The 22,805-nt window shown below is 40.4% G+C and overlaps 1 protein-coding gene across 3 annotated transcripts in view; it reads right to left on the reverse strand.

The window, feature by feature from the left end:
- The window catches only part of GRIN2B (glutamate ionotropic receptor NMDA type subunit 2B), a 421,004-nt gene that overhangs the window by 98,067 nt on the left and 300,132 nt on the right, over window positions 1–22,805 (reverse strand). For all 3 annotated transcript variants that reach the window (XM_032159685.2, XM_032159686.2, XM_032159687.2), the window contains one exon: window positions 18,865–18,979. In XM_032159685.2, the coding sequence (XP_032015576.1) occupies window positions 18,865–18,979 (115 nt within the window). The remainder of the gene's footprint in view (window positions 1–18,864; window positions 18,980–22,805) is intronic.

The raw sequence follows: 22,805 nt of genomic DNA on the forward strand, positions 1-22,805 counted from the left end.
GCAGGAGAGGGGCCTGGGAGTTGCTTTGCTGCCAGTCAGCTGACTGGCTGCAAAGAATCAGTAAAAGTTGTGTCCAGGATTGAAAAAGTAAGGTGAAGAGGAAGTGGAGCAACAAAACCCACTAGGAAAACCACTTCCTGTCTTGGAGCACGTGGTTACTGAATGGTGTCCTGGGGAACTGGGGATGCTCCAAGAATCAGCTTTTAAGGGCCAAATAGCTTTTCCGTGTTCTAAAAGCTGCTAGAGCTCCCCTTCATGAAGAAGGGCCCAGGTGCTCATCTATTATTAAGCATGTTTAAAAAGGCATTTAAGAGAAAGCACCAGGAGACAGATTTGCAGCTGCAACAGCAGTCCCAGGAGGGCAGTGCTTGCTCAGAGAAGGAGCAGAGTTCATGTTAGCGATATGGGAAGAGCCAACACAGGCAGGTGTTTGGTGTTCCCTGACACCTGTTGGTGTGCTCTTCAGTAGTTCACTGAAAAGTGAGTGATGCAGAAGGCAAAGCCAACAAATGCCAGATGCTCCTACTATCAATACAACATGTTCAGACCAATAAGCCATGACCAAGATTTGCCCCTTGTGTTGGGGGGCAGGGAAGAGGAGAGTACAGAGGGGCAGAAATTTAAAAATCATGTGATAAATACATGAATCTAAATAGATAATGGACAGAGATTAGATATTTCTTACATTTTAATAGTAGATAAACGGTTAGTTTATATGATTTAATATATTTATGACATCATTCACAGCATATTGTGATTATAGATTATAAAACAAGATATATAACACTATCTCAATTTTATAAAAATATTCCCACGTTTTTATAAAACACATTTATAGGCTGGGCATAGTGGCTTACGCCTGTAATCCTAGCCCTTTGGGAGGCCAAGGCAGTCGGATCACCTGAGGTAGGGAGCTTGAGACCAGCCTGACCAACATGGAGACACCCTGTCTCTACTAAAAATACAAAATTAGCTGGGCGTGATGGTACATGCCTGTAATCCCCCAGCTACTCGGGAGGTTGAGGCAGGAGAATCGCTTGAACCCAGGAGGCTGAGGTTGTGGTGAGCCAAGATTGTGCCATTGCACTCCAGCCTGGGCAACAAGAGCAAAACTCCATCTAAAAAAAAAAAACCCAAAAAACCCAAAAAACCAACCCACACATTTATAATATAAAGGTAAAAGGACTAAAATGATATAAATCAAAACATAAACAAATTATCTCTGGGTGGTTGAATTTGGGGTGGATTTTATTTTCTTCATGCTTTTCTCTAACTTTTCCTTAATAAACGATTGCTATACTTTTGACATCAGACACAAATAACAAAATATTGTTACATAAAAGAGAAATGAAAACGAAACAGGATTCCTCAGGTTCTCAAAAAGAGATCCTCATAATTAGATGGAATACATTTAAGACCACGGTTTAAGGTATTTTCCTTCTTTAGGATCTCACACTTAAGAAGAGTCTTTTAGGCGGCCAATAATTCAGCTGGAGAATAAAAACATAGATTTTGAAGAGCAGAGGTCCATCACTGAAGAACAATAAGAATTTATATCTGGGTAAAAATGTTTGTGTCCATCTATTCCTTAAATTGTCAAGAAAAACCTAATGCCTGAGTTTTAAACAATGAGTGAAAGAACAGAGCTACATTGTTCTGTGACTGCCTGGCATGGTCTGTTTTTGATGGGGTGGGGTCTTGTGAAGCATTTCTTCCCAATGATGCATAAATGAGAACCACTGAGAAGTCAGTCTTCATCCCCTCCTCTCCTCCTTAAAGTTGCCTGCCCTCACCTTGCTGTCATGCTCTGCTGGCTCTACCAACCTCTTGCGTGATGACTACTTCTCCCTTTCCTTTGCTGATTCCACTCTCTCCTCTTACCCTGCACCCACCCAGAGGCATGTCCTGTAGCCCATGTCCTTGGTCCTCTTCCCTCTCCTTCTGCTCTCATTAGAAACTCATCTTCTCACTAGTCTTCAATTATCCCCTCCGTGGAGAACATCCCTCAGTCTGCATTCTCAGTGGTATCTTCACACCAGAACCACAAATTGACATTTCTACTTCCCTCCTGACTCAACAGTAACTCAGAATTAGAAATCCTAAAATTGAACCCATGAAACTGCTTCCCCATCACTAATTTTGTTCCTTGTATGATGTCCCAGTGTCCCATAAATGTCCCATTTCTTGAAGTTCAATTCTTCAGTGGTCATTGTCTCATCTTTCCCAGTAGGTTACAGATTTATTCCACCTCTGCCATCACTCTCGCAGCCACCTCTGCTCCATGATTGTCCACATTCATTCAGGCCCAAGATCACTGTGGCATTCCGGCAGGCACCTTAGTTCCTACACCCCATCACAGCTGCTGGATGAATTTTTTGAAGAGAAGTCATAATCACATCACTCTCCCACTCACAAACATTTCATGGCTTCTGATTGCTTCTTGAGTTAATTCAAACCATCTTTGCTTCTAATGCTCTTTAAGCTCAATCTTTTCTTAAAGATGTCTCTCTACCCCCTTATTTGTACCTATCACCTGGACAAATTTTTTTAAAAAAACTATTATTCAATAAACAAATATTATACTTCACCTGTTACTCCCTCTGCCTGAAATATCATCCTCAGTTCCAATATTACTCATCTCTAAAACCTTCCCTATTATTTAAAGCCTATCAATGAAATCATGTTCTTCTCAAAACCCTTCCTGATTCCCTTAACCAGATATGTACTTTCTTTTTAGAAGCCCCTTTGTCTTATCATTTATTAGTTATCTATTGCTGTGTAAAAAGTTATCATAAAACTTAGTGGTATAAAGCACAAATACTGATTATCCCACAGTTTCTGTGTGTCAGGAATCCAGACATGCTTTAGCTGGGTCCTGTGGCTCAGGGCTTTATACAAGGCTGTATGGCAGTGGGCAGGCCCCAATCCTCATCTGTTGCTATTCAGGGACATCAGTTCCTTGCCACTTGGGCAGGGTTGCTCACAGCGAGGTGGCTAGCTTCCTTTAGAGCAAGGGATGCAAGAGAGAAGGCCCCAATAAAGAAGCTAGTCCTTTCATGTGCACATCTCAAAACTGACATCTCATCACTTCACTATTCTATTCCTAATAGTCAAGTTGCTAAATTTAGTCCATAACTGGGGGAGAGGACCACACACAGGCATGAATAACATGAAGTACAATCTTTGGGGGTCATCTTAGCGGCTGCCTACCACATCACATTCTTCCCTGCATCATACCTGTGTAATTTTCTTATCCCCTCTGTTAAAAGGGTACATTTCTTGAGAACAGTGTGTCTATTTACCTTTATATTTTCCTCTTAGCACCCAGCACAGAGTCCTTCGTAGAGAAGCCCTTCAGTTTAGGTTTGTTGAATTGAACTGAAGCTAATTGATTGATAAAAGTGCTAACTCTGGATACAGGCAGCAAAAGCAATGCCTCCTTCTTGTGGACTTTGAGAATCTGCTTTCATGTGAAAAGCAGAAACACCACTGGGGATCAGAGAAGAAAAGGTTCACTAGAGCTTTGTGGAGTAGAAAAATGCTATATGGTCAATGTTGTTCTATGAATATTAGGAAATTCCATTCTGAGACGAAGTGTTTCTAACTTCTGGGGTGGGGTGAAGGGATCTAAAATCGAAAATACCATGTGTTCAGGGCAAAAAGAGACTAAGCACTTCCTTTACATCCTTATTTAGCTCTTGTACAATATAAAGATACATGTGTAATTATTGTCATTATTAACTTCCCTTCGCTTCTAGCCAGACTGTTCAAAGCCTCATGAGTATGGCTTTTCTGCCTTGACAACTTCAACCTCATCTTTTCTTGACTCTGCTTTTCCTCCTCTCTCTCTCTCTCTCCATAGTTTAATCAGTATAGCATGACTTAAAATCATCATGCTTTCTCTCTACACTTAGACTATGTCACTGTTTTTAATTGCTGTCAGTTTTCCATTCTTACATTTAAGATGCAACATTCTGGCCCTGCCTTCATTTCTAATTTCAGTTTTTCCTATATTCACATCTGTTTCATTTACCCAGCCCCTTTCCTTCATTCTCCTAGTCCTCTAGCTGAGCTTTTCCTCTGTTGAAGCCTTCCTTTCTTTGCTGGGTAAATGCCCTTGGATCACTCAAATTCCCTGTAAAGCTCATGCCTATGAAGCCATGCCGGGTATTCCTTCAGTTAGGATTATTTGTTACTCTGCCAAGAAAAAAGAAAAATGCACACTCCTCATGTGCCGAAAACCTTTTAATGCATTAAAAGTCGATATTTCTGTATTTCATTGTCTGACAAACAGAAAACCCCCTTCAGACAAGTAGTGCCTTTTGCCTTCTACACTTCCAGGGTGCATCTGGAGATTCCGTGTAACAGAGAACTGGAATTGCTCCGTGTGCGTGCATTTCCAAGGCAGTGCTCAGGATTCGCAGCTGCCCCCTAGAGACTCCAAGGTAAACTGCAGGAGCAATCAAAAGGCTGTGTCAGCTCCATAAATGCCCAATCCCTTAATCCTAAATCTACCCATTTCTAAGGTATCCATTTTAGATTTTAGCAGGGAATCACTCTTTTTCAAACTCATCCGTGTTCTGGGAGTTGCAAACTCCAGTGTCTGCAGGGGCTAGGTAGATAATTAATGAAAGAGGTGGGACACTTGCAGGGGGCTGAGATGAACTGGACAGCATGTATTCCACCCAAAGGCGGCCCAGCAGAATGTGAACCCAGTGCTGCCCATCTTCTGATTTTTCAGGAAATCCAGAATCTGGAGTTCTATGGGAATCTGAATTTTTAATTTTAGAGACCAATTTAATCTTTAAATATACTTTTTAAGCCGTATAGAACATGTCGATGGCCCAAAAGTAGTCTGTTGACTGCCAGTTTATGACCTTTCCTATACACCCTCACCAGGTCCCATGTTGTGTCACATTCGATGCTACAGGGTCAACTGGAGACAATGAAGTGAAATAATTTCCATAATAGCTGTGAAAGAAAGCCAAAAGATGCCATGCTCACTTAGAACAGTAGGCTAGAGTAGGTAACTCACTAAATGCAGTTCTTATTAAACAATGAAGGTTAATGCTTCTTGATTTTTTGGAAAAATCAAGCATAAATATTGTAATGTTCATAGCCTGATGTGACAGATTATAAAAATCCATACCCATTCTCTAAAATCTAGCAGTGAGAAAAAAATGGAAGATAAAATACTACTCACATTTCTCCTGTGGCCTCAAAGTGGGCCTGTAGCCTCAACACAGAATCTGTATACAATTTGCGCAGAGGACTTGTGGACATAATTTGGAAAGTTCTTACTTTAAATAAGTTGCTAGTGAAATTTCTTATGACAGCTGCTGAACATACTCTGAAGAAATTTAACTAGCAACTTACTTAAAATGATAAATCTATCAAAAGCCCCTTTGAGACTGGCCTTAACTGTCTGAGAGCCATTGAACCCTGTCTTACCACCTTAAGGGTATATGGAACCATCTGAAGTGATCATATGTATTGATTTGTTTATATGTTTGTTGTTTGGCCCCACTCACCAAGACATGGGCTCCTTGAGGAAGGGAACTTGTTGGTCTTGTTCAATACTGTTTCCCCAGCACCTAGAATAGTGCCCGGCCCTTAGTAGGGGCTCGGGAAAATATTCGCCAAATGCATAAACCCAATCGACCTCATGTCAGGGAATGTCTTTAGCAACTACGTGAAGATATCGGGTAATTCAGAATCTTCTGGAGTGAGTAGGACAGGCTTTAACTTTTTCTTACTGGGCTACTGGCTCTGTCCTCCACTTTATGAAAGGATAAAGATTCAGTTTTATTATAAAATTAATGGCTGGAAAATAAAATGAGAGCAGAGAACAATGACAGAGTGGCAGCCTTAAATATCTATTAAGCAGATACTTTTCCTTGTGAAAAGGAAATGTCTGTGATCAGCGGCCCTTATGTTTTATAGGTCAAAACTCAGATTACTGGGCCTCATCCCTAGAGCTTCTGGTGTAGAAGCTGAGAATCTGTACTTCCAGTAAGTTCCCCAGTGATGCTGATGCTGTTGGTCCAGGGGCCACACTTTGAGAACCTCTGATGTAAACTGTGAAACACTATTCAGTTGTCTATTGTTAAGACCATTCACCACTCCCCCCACCTACCATTTCACCACCATCCCCTTTACGTTCAACTATGACTAACCATGACTATGGGCATGTCTTTTGACATTAAACCACTTTCCCTTGTAGAAGGCATTTTTTTAATGGTTATGAGCTAATCTATCTGCTGCAGAATAAGGAAGACATAAAGGGAAAATTGGCAATTCTTTAAGATCAACCACAACATGGTGGTTTATTACAGTGAAACAACACCCGAGTAGATCAAATAGCACAAGGACACACTCCAAGGTTTCATAAACTGTGATTATTGCTTAATGTGTTTTGGTTGTAATTTAATGGTTACTGAGAACCCACAATGTGCTAAATCAAAACTGAGGGGTTTCTAATCGCCTGATTTCTGAGTGATAGGCCCAGCATGGGCTGCTGTGCTATGCTGTAGACTTTGTCAGTATTTTATTATTAATTAAGACTCACCTTTTAAAAATCCCTGTGCAAAAAGGCATTTTAGAATGAAGGAAAAAAGCTTGCTCATTTCAAGTTTATAACTAGGCACATCAAAAATCTATATACTGTTTTCTAGTTTCTTCCTGTTAGTGACTAAGACCAAAACCCAATTAGTTTGTGTGTGTCTTTGTGTAGTTAAGTATGGTCAATTTTTCCATTTTCCTGTTTTCTAGAATCTAATTTCATTTGTATTATTATTGGTTTAAAACGTGTTCAAGTAAAATGATAGTGAACACGAGAGTAGCACTTGCTACATGTCAGATATTGTGCTAAGAATTTTACATGAATTATAATTTTAGTTTTAACAAAATTAAAACTTTACAGTTTGAGGTAGGTGCTATTATAATCCCCATTTTACAGATGAAGAAACAAAGGCACAGAAAGGGGGAACAACATTTATTTAAATTTATTTGGATAAATCACTGCACTGGGCAGAGGTGACCAAAATATGGTGCCTCTTGGTTTTTAAACTGTGTGTCAAAAGACAAGTTCAAGAATCCAAGGTCAAGAGAAAAGCATAAGCCAGGGCTTAAGGCATAAAAGCACAAGAGGTGCTAGAGAATAGTTAGTTGCAATTATGGGGCATGGAGGCTGAATGCAGAGAGGTGAGGAAGGAAAAGGAAGGGAAGGTGGGTCAACCTCAAACACCATGATTTTGGGGCTGGGGTGGGGGAGGAGAACAATTTGTGCTGTGGAAATGATTTTTCCAAATTTCATTCATTCAAATAGTACTGTAATAATTTTGTCACATCTGTACACCACCTATACTAATTTTTGAAATAATCTTTAAGAATATATGTATCAAAAAATTCATATCATTACTATAAATGTAAGTTGTGCCACTTGCCAAAAGTAGAAGATAACTATAAAAAAGATGATTATTTACACAAAAAAATACTCATCCCTCCTGAATTAACTCATATACTACAGTTGGAATTCACAGCCACATGTGAGGAAACACTGATGCAGCAATGATGAATTTGAAGATCAGTGTTCTTATTGTTGAATTTTATTCCTACTTTTTCTTTCTTATACCTGTATTTTTTAACTTAATTGAGTTTAATTTATCCCATTTTATGTAAGATCTCAAAACTCCTCTCCCTTAGCTAGTTGAGTTCATAAAATATTTGGTTGCTTGTGTTTCAAATAAAGCAGTTAAATTTTCATGTTACTGTCCTACTAAGATTTAAGAGCTGTTTTTGTAGGTCAGCTATTTTAAATTCCCCTCAGTGTTTTGACATTTCTCTGCACCTCCAACAGATGTCTGATCAATGGGGCTGCAGGGATACAGTGCCACTGCCATGATGGTTGATTTTAGAAGAGCTTTTAATTCAGAAGATGACTATTTCCTCGAAAATCCCTTCCATGCAATGAGGACCTAGACAGCTGTTTCTGTAGGTCGTTGTGGCCTTTGTAATTCAAAGAAACATGTTCTTTCCTCACAGTTTGAGGAGATAGGTTCTGTGTTCCTAACCGAAAAGAGAGGGGGTGGGTGTGTGTGTGTGTGTGTGTGTGTGTGTGTGTGTGTGTGTGTGTGTGGTGTGTGTGTGTGTGTGTGTGTGTGTGTGTGTGTGTGTGTGTGTGTGTTAACAGGAATTATAAGCGTAGAAAGATACAAGAAAGCTTTCTCCCCCCTTTATCTTTCTTTCTCTCTCTCGTTTCCTTCCTTTCTTCCATTTTTGCTAATCACAGAAAAATGTTACATTGAAATAGCCAGTCACAGTCTGGGCTAACCAGCCTCCACACCTCTAGCTCCACCTCAGATGCTGGACCATTTCTTAACACATAGTTTTAAAACTCAGGTAGCAGGGTCTGCATATTTCCATAGTGTGACTTGTCCTGTCGTCTATGAATTTATCTCCATTGACATTGCTACATATGGATCCCATTAGTCTAGTTGTACTCTTATGCTCCATGTGTTGAGGCAGAAAGCACACTGGACACAAATGGAGCTGGATGTAAATGTCTACACCCAGCTCTGCCGCTCCTTAGCTATGTGACTTTAGGAAAATCATGTGACCTCTCTGATCCTCAACTTACTTACATGTACGAGTATTTCTCAACATTTTAATAGGAATCAAAATGGGATCATATATGCTAAATTTGTCCATTAACAGCATTGCTAATAAAGTGTTACATAAAAGTCAGATGTATTCATGGCCAAATCTTCCTAATGTCCCTTAATTCTAGGCTAGACTGTCTGATCATTTATATGTCTTTCCCAGATCCTGTAGGGAAAATGGAATTTTGTGTTCACTTTTCTATAAAGGGAATGCTGAGGTGCCTTAAATATTCACTATGAATTTTACCTCAAAGGGAATATTCTGTTCCTTTGCCGGCAAACTTCCTTTCCTATGGGATAGATGAAGAAAAACGAGTACATATTATTTCAGGAAGAGTCAAAGATGATGACCTCAGAAGACATCTGACAACAAACGCTTGAGCTAGAAAAACGTGGAAAGGCATCCACCAGAAGTTTGGTGTGAGCAGGAATGTGGTGTGCACCTGCAGAATAGGGCAGTGGAGCACGGGCTTCTTTCCCCTCAAGGTCCATCACTCCCTCCCCAATGACTGTCTTCTATGTGCACTCTTCTCCTTCCAGGGTCATACTTTCTTTCTCACCATTCCCCTGGCACAGATTTGCTTTAAGTTTAAACCTTCAGAACAGTTAGATGACAGAACTAAGACCTGGAACGCCTGTAAAACCAGCAATGGGCCACCTGTATGACAGTGAAGGACACCTGGCCACAGAACAGAGAGGGAGGGTGGAAGGAAAGTGGAAAAGCTCCTAAGCAAGCCACCTTAAGACATCTCTGTCAGAATAAACTAAAAGGTTCACCAAATTATGAGCAGAAATCACCCTAATAGAGAAAATTATAAAATCACCCTGAATAATCTGAATGTTATGGCTGCTGTGGGAAATGTTCATGGTTTTTATTAATAGCTTTTATTATTTTTAAATTTTATTTTTTTGTTGTTGTTGGCTATTACTTCCTTTAAAATGTTTGTACCACAGGCTGCTTGGCAGAGTTAACATGCCAAGGTCAGAGCTTCTCTTCCTGTATACATGAATTATTTCTACCCTGTTTCTGGCCAGCTCTCATAAATAGGTATTGTGGAGATAGAGTCTGTGCATGGCTGGTACAAATCCATCATCACTGCAGGAAAAACTCAATGCATAAGGTCTTCAGGTGCTAGATCAATAAAGGCATGCTTGCATATGAAGGACAATCAGATAGTATAGATTTAATGCCAAACTTCAGGTCTTAGCTAAAGTCAATATGCTATTAATGTAGGCACAAAGTAGCTTGTTTGGTGAAAAATATGTAAAGGTATTTTTATAGTATACTGCTATAACAGCAAGTCAGGTATGTTCTATCCCTACTGGTGAAAGAAGGGCATTGCTCTCTCCCTTCTGGGTCATGTATGAACCAGAGAATAGGAACAGCACTGGAAAGGGTCTCATACTGAGCAGTAGTCAGTAGCAGACTCCTTGGGAACATGAGTCTGAATTTTACAAACCTTCAACTTTCAAGAAAATAAAACCAATATGATGAAAAATGCAGACAGACATGGAACACATGGACAACCCCATTCTCTGTGGTGTAACTACTAAAGTTAAGAAATACACATCTCAACAAAGTTAGAAGGCAGTGCACTGTATGAGAAGATCAAAAAGAGAAAACCCTCTGGGACTCCTAGCAGACCCGAAATAACAAAGGAGAGCCTTCCACCAGACTGCATATGTGTCCCCCTGGATGTTGCAGAATCGACATAAACGAACCAATTCCCAAATCAAGGGTTTTCATTTTTAACATTTAGGGACATTGGATAAGAAAAAAAGGGGCCAAATCTTCTCATCTTAAAAAGCAATCTTATGGCATCAAAGTTAGACCACCAACTCTGAAATTATTTTCATATGAGAACCAGAGTTTCTATTTAACATGCATATGAATGTCTAATCATAGTGAACCAGTTTGAGCATTTTATATTCTTACAGTGTAATATTCGACATTAAGTTTCATGCTTTTGAAAAACATTTAATAAAAAGGGAACATGTCCACAATATCCTAGGAAGAGAAAAAAGTAGATTGCAAATTATCCATACATTAAGATCCCAATTCTACTGTATTATTCTGTATTGTATTAGAGTGTACACACAGACTGCACAGAAAAAAAAACACTGGAAAGAAATTTAAAAATATATATGTAACAAACCTGCATGTTTTGCACATGTACCCTAAAACTTAAAGTATAATAATAATAATAAAATTAAAAAAAATAATAAAATAAAATGTAACTGCTAATTCTTTGTAGGTGCAGATATGGGTAAATTTTATTTTATCCCCTCAAATGTCTTTAATAAACATTAATTACCTACATAATAAGAAAATCATAAATGTTGTTTTTATCCTGGATATAAACATAAAATTTTCTCATCTCTCTACCACTCTTTCTTCTTCAACACCAGTACTGGAAAAGCATTATAACATAAAAATTAGAAAAAATTGTTTAGAGGACTCAGGGACCAACCACAGATAACTGTCATGAAACAAAAATCTCAATAACATTTAAACGAGATGGATGAAAGCCATCTTTTGGCTTTGGGGACACTTTCCTTTTCACTGTTTTTCCTGAAACCAAGGTTAGGCCAGCACTTCTTCAGCCTCTGAGTTCAGTTCTGCTTTCTCTCTCCATCAGCATATACAGGTTTCAAAAGTAAAGTCAACCAAGGTTATCTTGTTCTTTTATCCTTTTCATTCAGTGGCTGATGACAAGCACTGGAAGACAACCAGCCTTTCTTAAATGATATTCCAAAGTCTATTCCCCCAATACACCCTGCTCTTCTCTTTGAATTATTTCAGAAACGTGCATGGGAGTAGCAGCTTGACATTTTGGACTGAGCCTACAGCAATGTTGAGACTTTAGGGATTAATAGCACACCTCTACCTCCTCCTCTCCATGGCTGCCCCCTGTAATCTCTTTCTGGAACCCTGGAGAATGGTGTAGTCAAACAGGATTGGCCAGGGCTCTTGGAGCTCAGTGAACAAGGAAACATCTGGATGTGAGGGCCTGCACTAATCACAACCCAGAAAAACACAACAAAATATGTAATCCAGTGGCCCCATGTCATTGTCATAAGTAAAATGCACATTAGTGGAGTCTTTACTAATGAACATCAACCCAATATTAGATGGTATCAAATAGTAAGACTTAAAAATCACCTTAGTTTATAGAAATGTTAAACGTCACAACAAGCACCTTTTTTATTGCAATGTACTTGTTTTGTTTTTCCCAGCCACCAGGAAAGCTATGATACAAATTTGTGGGGGCAGCCTTGGCTCATGATAGGTGCTTAATAATTAGGTGTGAGAAGGAAAGGAGGAATGAAGAAGGAAAGGGAAAGAGAAAGAAGGGGAAGGAAAAAGGAAGGGAGGGGAGGTGGGGAGGGGAGGGGAGGGAGGGGAGGTGGGGAGATAGGGAGGATAAGCCATTTAGTTCACGCATTGTTGCTTGCACAGGGCTGTACATTACAGACAGACAAGGACATATACAATTTTGAGGACTTTCAAAGTCATCCCCTGGTGTTATTAACAGTTCCAGTACTCAACACTTCTCTCTATTAAGAAATTCTCCCTGTAGCTAATATAAACCCTCTCTGCTTCATCTTAAGCCCACTCACTCTGGTTGTGTCTCAGAGGAGAAAGTGAACAGCTGATCTCTACACTTGGTACAATTATTCTTCATACATTTAAAGAGAATAAGTCATCACCTCATTGCCTTTTTTTTCTTTCCCTTAACAACCCCAATTCCCACAGCCGTTCTCCATGGATCCTGTCTTCTAATCCCTTAATCCAATGATGCGTATTAGTACTCAGTTCAAAGTCAGTAAAAATAGCATGTTGTCAAACGGTGGTATCAGGAGATCCTGAACAGACACCCTTGCCATGAGGAGCTTCTGTTTCACCCCCTTAGATGCCCTCTGTAGAGCCTGGAGGAGTATGAATATCATCCCCTGGCCTCTCCTCTGAGGCTGGGAGGTGGAACAAAGTCTGTCCAGCTGTGCCCAGGCAGTCACCAACACTGCATTTACTGGCCTGCTCAGTGATGTCTCACACCATGCTATGCACAGAGGTATAGTGGAGAGGCACACAGATGTGGTTCCTGCCAGTTTGTGCTGAGTGAGTGAATGTGCATGAGCAGGGATGGAGGAGCTGTTTTATTTTGCCAGTCAAAAGCTTTCACGTAATATCAATAGAGGTAGTGATTGACCTCTATTTGTGTAAACACTGATTTGATCATTGTGGACTATGATCACCGTAGTCCTTAGGGGCTAGGATCACAGAGCCCCCACACCCTGGATTTGGTGCTACCTCCTGGACACGAGGTCACTAGAGACACAGTGTCCCTTAGCCTGTCTTATTTATTCCAGGCTGCCGATACTGGCAGAGCATTCTGTCTTACTACATTTTCATTGCTTTAGCTCTTGCGGGGGTCTCCCTTTTCTCAGTTTGGTTGCACTCCTTCCCTCCAGTTGATCCATCCATTAATTCCTGAGTACTATCACGAGTCCAAAACTGTGTGCCAGGCACTTTCATTTCTAGTCTCTCCTTTACTGGTGGATGTGGCCGTGACATCTCAGAGTTGAAAGCCATAGATGGAAACAGGTTTGGGGAGTCCAGAGAATGATCTACACAAACTGAATATGTTTTTAATCTACACAAGGAAGGGAGTTTTCTGGTAGGTGGAGGCAGGTAAGAGGGAGTGGGCTTATAAAACACTCTCTTGTCTCTTTCTGAAAAAGATAAGCAGAGATGCAAATCTTACATACTCTCCTTTAATTCTGACCCAGACAGTCCCTTTAAGGTCTGTTTACATCTCAGAGCCTAAAAATGCACCATCATCATTTCTTGAAGTCATTACTTGGAGCACACCCCCACTGCATTTCATTTTTATTATCACCATTTTAGGAACGATTAAATGGAAGCAGAGAGCAGTAGCAATGAAGCAAATCATGAGAGGCTCTGATAGAGACAGAAGCCTTAAAGCTTGTTGGAACTGCGTCTCTGTGCCAGACTATTTTTAAAGCAAGTTTATGCAGCTGCCCCCCACTTAGAAGCCTTACAAATGAGCCCAGTCTGCACACGATGATTTTTTTCACCATTTCTACCCTTTCCAACTCACCATGCTATGTCTGCATGTGTGTGTGTGTGTAAAATATTTCTTTTTAAATGTCCTTCTCCACATTCCTACATACCAGAGAGATGTTCTTGGCTTTCTGTGAATCAAATTCTGATCCAGAGATCTCTTTGCTATTCTAGCCCCCTAAGCCTCCTAGAGGTTCCTTACATAGGATCCCATTAAAGGTTCACAAGAGCAGATACTGTTCACTGTTTTATTAAAGTACTTGGGTAAATGTATCAAATCTGTAAATGTTTGGAGTATTTTCAGAGGAGTACATAAGAAATTGGCAACAACAATTGCTCTGGGGAGGATTCCAGAGACTGGGAACAGCATTGCTCTGGAGAGGGAAGCAAAGGGTCATAGATGAGAAGAGGACTTTCTTTTTACTGGGTACTCTTTTGTGCCATTTGATTTTTTACCATGTGCAAATATTACCTTAAAAATTACACAAGAAGGGTATTGACTACCAACTGACATTTGTTGGAGACCAACTGTTTCAGTGACTATTCACTGATGTTTGACTATAAAACCTCTTTGAATCTTTACAACAGCCTTATGTAAAACCCTATGTTACAAACTCAGGTAGTATCCATTACTAGCTGATAAACGGCAACACGGAGAACTGAATTCAGTTCTGATTTCCAAAACCATAGACTATGTTGTGTTGACTTCAAGTCTTCCCAAGGGAACAAAATGCGTAAGACTGTAGCATTGGGACTACTTTTAGGAAACTAAAGGAACATTGGGAAGTCTTATCACATGGTTCACACCAACAACTTAATCTTCCTTGACCCGAGATGCCTTGTTAAAAGCTGGTCACGCATGTACGACTCCACTGGGAGTTGGGCCTCCCTGACAATTCCCCCCAAGTCCTTCCCTGGCACTGGGGTGCTCACTCCAGAGGAGGGGAAGTTACCTATTCCCATGCTGTCTCCAGTAAACTTCTGTGTCTAAATGGGAGATTTTCAAGGTAGAAGTGAAATAGCTTGTCAATATTCTAGTTCTCCTAAGCATACGGATTCTTCATTTATTTAGCAATTATCTTTTGAGTGGTCCAGACACTGAAGGCAAGCACTCTTCTGAAGGGTCAGAATTACAGAGGTGAGCGAGGTCCTTGCCCCCAGGAAGCATCCATCCTGGTGTGAAGAGGCAGGCAATAAACAAACAAGCAAGCAAGTAAGCAGAACGCCAGATAATGAGTGTATTGAGGAAAATTAAAATCTACTGTTAGACAGCGTGACTGGGTGACTACCTCATCATGGGTCACTAGGAGGGCCTTTCTGGGGAAATATTTACTTAAATGACAGGAATGACAAATATGCCCTAGGAGTTACGCCCTTCAAAACAAGCTCAGGTTCCTGTGTGTTCCATCCCTCACCCAATTTCTTTTCCAATCTGCTATTTATTTACAAGGAGATTTTGCAGTCCGAGAAGTTAGCACTAGAAAGGACCCAAGAAGTCTTCTTAGTCCCATGCTATCATTTTAGAGATGAGAAAAGAAAAATGTAGAAAAGTGAAAAAAGCAGGTCCCATGGCTAGTTAGTGGCCTGACCGGTGGCTGAGAGTCCTATCTGTAGCCCATATTTCTTCCACAAACCCACATTCCTCCCCTGCTTATCTGTCCAGTGTTCAACTCCTCCCTGTAGAATCTTCACCCTGGTGCCTGCCTCCCTGGAGTCCACTGACACTAAATCCTCCCTGGACCAAGGGGACCTTCTGAAGCAGCATTAGGCATCTTGAGGATGATGTCCTGGGGACGAGGATAACAGTGGAAGGACCAATATAACTTTCCATGATGCAATCTCACCAAAACCCAGCCATTCCCTGGAGCCACACCTGGCTCCTGCCATCCTCCCTGCCCACAGGTGAGCCCTAATAGGAGCCTTCAAGTTGGGGAGCTACATGGCTCTATGACCTCAATGAACATTAGACATCTATTTTCCAAAGTGTTCCCTGGTTTAATTGAGTCGATATGAAAATGTTCTATTCTATTATCTCAACCCCTCCCAAATGCCTTACAAAAAGATTAACCACGGAATTCCTTTAAATAGCAATTTCCTTTAGTACATGTAAAGTATGATCTACAAAAATTCAATCTACACGAAGATTTTCTCCTCCCCCTCCCCACGAAACAACACCTACCATATCAACGGCAACAACATAAACTTGAATTCTTAATGGTAGATTTTGGGATTCTTTTATTATGTAATGATTCTCATACATGCTACAAATATTTATTGAACTGCTCTATGAAATACGCTCTTACAGGTTGCTGTGAGGACACAATTGAGCTAAAGACACAGCCTCTGCCCTTTGGAAGCTTGCATATGGACAACTCTAACAAGAGGCAGATGTGATGGGTGCTACCTCAGACATATGGACAAAATCTATAGGGGACAAGGGAGTGTGAGATTTTATCTCAATCAAAGATGAGGGAAGGAAGCTGCAACATTTTAATTGGGTTTCAAAGGATGGTTATGATTATGTAATTCGATAATTCATTCTAGGAAGAAACATCATGACATGTACAGGGGACGGGACCTACAAAGGTACATTCTCAGAACAAGAAGAAGCCCAGGGTAGCTTAATTGTGAGACAGGAAATCATGAGGAGGAGAAGAAAGGCTTGGAAGGGAGACCAGAGCCTTGAATGCAAGAACAGATCAAGTCTAGCCCCAATCCATAAACCACAGAAGGCTCAAGTGGGCTTTGGGCAGAGAAAGAACATCACAGTCACAGTTGTGCTTCTGGAAGCTCATTCTGGCAGCCATATTTTGGACTAATCTGAAGGAGTAAAGGCAGGTACCAGGGACAAGGGGGCCCATTTAAAAAATTGTCACATAGTTCCTGGATCATATATAAAGTAAAGAATAAATTCAAGAGTTAGAATAAAAGTAGAATTGGTGAGGGAAGGGATCCAAACCCTAGGAAGAAGGGTCTAGTTCTAGAAAGGGGTCGGGGATGCAGGCCTCAGATTCTGGACTCAAGAAGAGGAGCCAATATGACCTGATGGTGAGTAGTGTCTCTTTAAGAAAAGGCAGTTGTGAGATGCCTCCTCCTGCTTGAGACAGTAATTGTGAGCCTACTGCAAAAAAAGCTGTCCCCTCTGTACATCTTATGAGCTACCTATGAAGCCTCAGTTATTAATAGCTCCTCTTCTGCAGACAGACAGAAGTGCCTGTTATACATGAAGAGCCCAGAACATTTCTTAAATTATGACATCTCTAGAGCAGCAGTGAAAGCAGCTTGATTGGAGTGAAAAGCAGAAGCCCAGGGAACAACCATTTCTGAACAAATGATAACTCAGTGGAGGGAGGGCAACTTTAATCAAGAACATCAGGCAGGTCAAGTGCAGTGGCACACACCTCTAATTCCAGTGCTTTGGGAGGCTGAGGCAGAAGGATCACTTAAGGCCAGGAGTTCAAGACCAGCCTGGGCAACATAGTGAGACCTCATTTCTACCAAAAATTTGAAAGTTGTCCAGGCATGGTGGTGCACACCTATAATTCCAGCTACTTGGGAGGCTGAGCTGGAAGGACAGGTTGAGCCCAGGATTTTGAGGTTGCAGTGAGCTATGACAGCACCACTGCACTCTAGTCTGAGTGACAGAGTGAGACCCTGTCTCAAAATAATAAGATTAAATAAAAAGCTGGCATAATTGAAGCCTTATAATTGTGCCCTATCTGATAAGAGAAAATGCATGACAGATTGAGGTCTTTCAACTTGAAGAATTAGATCCTGGATTCTACTGCCTGAGCCACACATGCCTAGTTTCTCAGGTGAGCATTCGCACATTCACACAACTAGCTGTCCAGGGCTCTCTGTGATGAGGTTGTGAATTTCAAGAATTTTATCTCTGACCTCATTTTCTGGTAACTCTCTCTAGAAATATACAGCTGGATTTCCATTCTAGGCAGAACTATGCTAACATTTTGAAGCCCATTCCCAGCCAGTTGGCCCATGGAAACTGCGGAAGTTGTCTTAAATCAGTTTCCCAACATGTTTTCATGGAATATGAATATCATGAACAAAGGGGTCTTGAGGTAGAATAATTTTGGGAAATTCCATTCTACATAAAATTAAAGATGTTTCTTTGCTATAAGACACCTCTGAACTTCCAAGGGTTAGTATGTTCTAAGACTGTCCTAGAGTGAGAAACAGTAGGTAGCACCTCCCAACCTTATGTGTCTGTAAAACTATTTTTCAGCAAAATGTCTCGAGAGACAAGAGCACTGCAGAACATATTTGGAGAAAAATCAGTGATGACGTTACTCTCAGGAATATTTGTATTCAACTGGGAATGTGGAATAATAAAAACTGTAATACTAACTGAGTGCTTACTATGCACCGGGCACCTTTCTAAATGCTTTACGTATACTTCATCCTTATACCCGTTGGTACTATTATTATTATTTTCCTTCTATGGATGAGAAAACTGAGACACCAAGTAGTGAAATCCAGCTGTATATTTCTAGAGAGAGTTACCAGAAAATGAGGCCAGAGATAAACTTCTTGAAAGTAGTGAAGAGATTTGTCTAAGATCCTACATAGAGCTGGGAATTGGACCTAGACAGTCTGGTGCCCACAGAAATTAATTTCTGATGGTAGAATTTCAAACACTGTGATCAACTGGCAGTGGGAGAGATTCTGAGCAGAGCCTTGCATGGGAATCCTTCAACCACAATAAGTCTAAACCTTTCTTCTCATAAATTCATCTTTATAAGCTTCCCAGATGCTCTCTAGGACACAACTCCTGAACTATACCACTAATTCAGTTTCTTCACCAAATTATGTTATATTGTACACACATACTCTTCCACGAAAACAAAGTCATGATTCAGACAGCAATGCAATTATCAACAATAAATGGTAATACATAAAGAAAACAATCTCTTGATCAACCAAAATAGCAAGTAAATGAACATGCAAGTTTGAGAAATGGCTTCTCGTGTGTATCAGGGTATTGATCCCTTGCCCCACAGGTGTAGGGACAAAAGCCGAAGGACTACTTTCCTTCACTGTGTTGCAAAATTTCACATCTCTACTCTACTTTGCTCAAGAATTGTCAAAGACCTGTCTTACCCTTTCCCACTTCCTCTCCTTGTTCAGAAGAATTATCACCAGTTTCGGGTGCATCTGGTAACCATCTTCACTGAAGGACAAATTCCTCCCCTCAAAAGTGACGTTGATCAGATACCTGTAAAGATAAAATAAAAGGAAGATTAAAAGTATGAAGAGGGTATACCATGAACAAGGCAGTCAGGTATATAGAGAGAAAGCTGGCTGGAGACAGACAAGTAAATAGAAATACAGATACCATTATCAAATTTGGTACTCCTTGAACTCCCATTTCATTATGCAATAGAGTCATCCAAGTTTTCACATAGTAGGAATCATATGAAAAAGTAATATAAAAATTTTAAATAAAAGATGTTTGGTCACCACATGTTCTCACTTACAAGTGGGAGCTGAACAATGTGAACACACAGACACAGGGAGGGGAACAAGACACACTGGGGCCTGTAGGCAGGGAAGTGGGGAGAGGGAGAGCATTAGGAAAAACAGCAAATGCATGCTGGGCTTAATATTTAGGTGATGGGTTGATAGGTACAGCAAATCACCATGGCACAAGTTTACCTGTAAAATGAACCTGCAATCCTGCACATGTACCCCAGAACTTAAAATTAAAAATAAAAAATTTTAAAAAGGTGTTTGGTTTAAGTTCAGTCTGGAGGTATGACTTTGAGCAAATTACTCAGCCTTTTTGAGCCTCTGTGTTTTTCCTTATCAGCAAAAACTAGGGTAATAAAGGGACCTACTTCATTAGGTTTGTAAGGCTTAAAGAGGATAACTTAGGTTAACCACTTACCATGCGGCCTGGTGCATGGTAGAGTCTCATGAAGTGCTAACAATTGCTATTGAAAAACAAAGGTGGATTAAAAGCTGGAGGTGGTAGAGATAAGAAATGAAAGTAGGAGTGTACCAAGACAACTTTCTGCTAAGAAAGGTGGCATGTAGGAGCCTAGAGTCTCCCTCTATCCCAGAGATATGTACATACTCCTTAACTCTTGCTAAGGTCTTGCCAAGCCCATACTTCTAAGAGTTGTGAGATGAGTACAGTAAGCAGGGATCTGATATGACAGGATGCATCTGGAAACCAGGGCTATTACACTATGTATAGGGAACAGAAAATACTAAGGAATGGGAAAAGGTGGGAAAGGCATTTCACAGAGTGCTCTGGTTACTTGTGCATAGATTAGCAGAAACTGGAGGTAACTAGAGTCAGACCAATGAAACTGTCTTCCTCCTGGACACCTTCACCTTAGCCCACCCTTTTCCCCTCTTCCTGCTGTCATCTGATGAGCAGTCCCTTCACTGGGAATTCCCAAAGGCATGCTCATTACAACTGCATTAGTGCAACTGCACTGATGGTAATTAATGTCCTTTTACCATAATGGCCCAAGGAATCAATAATGATTAGCTCTGTGTTCACATGATATGTTACTCTGGAGCCTTGGGCTTAATGTTGCTTGTGAGACATGTCCCTGCTAAGAAGCAAAAGGGGTATCTTGTAATTGCAGTGAGGATGCTAAAGGAGGCAGCTTAAAGACTCTTTTTTAACTCCTCTCATTCAATGAAACTGGGAGGTCTTCTTTGATTCTTCCAGGTAACATTAGGTTAAACAACAAGGTTGCTAGGATGCATATTCTTCTGGTGATTCTAACGATGCTTACGCAGCATGAGCCAAACCCTCATGGATCACTTCGCATTTCCAGAATTACCTGGGATGTTTAAGCCTGTCATTCCCTGGTCCTGTGTGGCCTCACAAATGCAATCAAGAACACAGAAGATCCCAAAGGAGTAGCGATTCCTAGAATCTTAGAACTGAAAGAGATTTTCACAATCAACTAGCCTACCACTTCTTACAGTTTATGCTTCCTTCTATACCATAAAATTAGTCTTCTCAGCTCTTCTTGAATTCTTTCACTGATGGGGAACTTTCAATGGCCCTTTCCAGGCTCAAGGTAGCCATCTCGGTGTTGGCTACTTAGTTCTTTCTTACTTAAAGCTGAAACCTCCTCCCCTGCAACCCTTTGATACCTGTTTCCTCTTTAGAGATTCTACAGTCTTAGTCTAATCCTTCTTCTACATGAGTTTCTCAGGTATTTAAAGACATTTGTCATACATCCCTTATGAAATCAATTTTACTCTTTAAAGAACTGTTAAACTCTTTTAGTTCTATAATTTTAACTTGATGGATTAAAAAACAAGCACGAGGAGGTTAAATTATCTGTCCAATGTTATTGCATGGCAGATGCACCTGACAGCAATAACTTATGCACACCCTGAGAATGACCCTACAGTCTAAGAAAAATGTATGTTCGGAGCCCTAAGCTAAGAAATCTGGGAATAGCCAACCCAGAAATTCACTTTTTATCTATGAAGGGCATCTAAACCCCCAGTTCATCTCTTGGAATGCAGGCCATACAGGGGATCAAAGCCCTTTGTTTTGGATTAAATGAACGTTTAGGTGAACATTGCTAAGTGAAAATGCTATACAAACGACATGTATTTTACAAATGGCAGCAGTTCTCCTGTCCAGCCCACCACCACTGGATTGTCCTTGTATGTAAGTTTCCCCAGTAAATCCTATGTCTCATTCATTATCTCTGGGTCTCTTCTTAGGCCTTTCAGATATGGTGCCATCGCTATTGGAGTCAATAAGGGTCCAGCATGACAGTTACACAGGTAACTGGGAGCAGAAGTAACATTTTAAGCAATATCTCCAGTTCCATGTCCTTTCCTGACACCAGCCTGATTCTCATATACAACATCAGGCTTAGCATCCTAAGTCCTTTACATATTCCTCATATACCATGGCTTCACGTTTTCTACCATCCCACCTTGGCTGCTGTCTCCAGACGCCTCCACTCAGTGACATGCAGCATCCCCAGCACAACTCAGTGCTCAATCTGCTCCACTCCTTGCCCTGCTCCTCAGCTCTCAGCCCAGAGCTGCTCACCCAAGCCCATCATTAGTATAAAGGTAATATTCAGGTCTCCTACAGTTTGCAATGACTCTAACACTCCAACCAAAGGCCCTGAAGAATTCATTGCAGAGAATATAGTTACAAAACCACAAGACAGGATATTTTAAACCAACAAACTAGAATGTAAGCACCAATGTAATATACTTGAAAATGTATTCTTACTACAAAGACCCTGAATAATTTCTGGAGTCTTCAAATAAACTTTATGAGACATGTAAAACAATTTGGTCTCGTCTATTTTGAAAGGAGGAAGGAAAGAAGGAAAAAGGAAGAAAAGGAAAGAGGAAGGAAAGAAAGAGAGGAAAAGTGGGAGGAAGGAAGAGAGAGATAGAGGAGAGGGGTAAGGAAGAAGAAGGATAGGAGGGAAATAAATTATCTGGTTTAAGCATCCACCTTTCCATCAGACATTGTGCTGAATAATTCTGCCTTTATCTAAAACACCATCAAGAATATTTAAAGGAAAGTATCTATTTCAGAAGGCAATTATAAAAAAGAAGTTCCAAAAATAATTCAATTAATAAGCAACATCAATGGAATAACTATATAGCCTCTCAAGAAGACTTCTTTGAAGGGGACAGCATTGAATTAGGTGTACAGATTGAGAAATCTGAACTTGCAGAAAATCACACTCATGAGCAATGTAATTGGTCTGTAAATTTTTCTGGCTATTCCTGTTCCAGCACCTTCTGATTTTCCTTAGAAATTGTTCTCTTTCTGGGGTGCTCCCCCTCTTCCAGCTCTAAGTTCATTTTATCTACCTAAGTACTCCTCACGTATTTTACACTTATCAAAAACATTAGTAAAATTTTATGACAATATACAAAATATTCTTCTCCAAAGTATCCTTCCATCATTCATATCTGTCAGCAGCATATAGATTAATCATTCACACTGTGTTTTTATGACTAATTTCTTGTGGTGTGAGAACATTTAGCCATTAGTGAGGAGCTTACAAATATACACCAGCCTTGAG

This window comes from Hylobates moloch, unplaced genomic scaffold, assembly GCF_009828535.3.
Source record: "Hylobates moloch isolate HMO894 unplaced genomic scaffold, HMol_V3 SCAFFOLD_8, whole genome shotgun sequence".
Lineage (NCBI taxonomy): Eukaryota > Metazoa > Chordata > Mammalia > Primates > Hylobatidae > Hylobates > Hylobates moloch.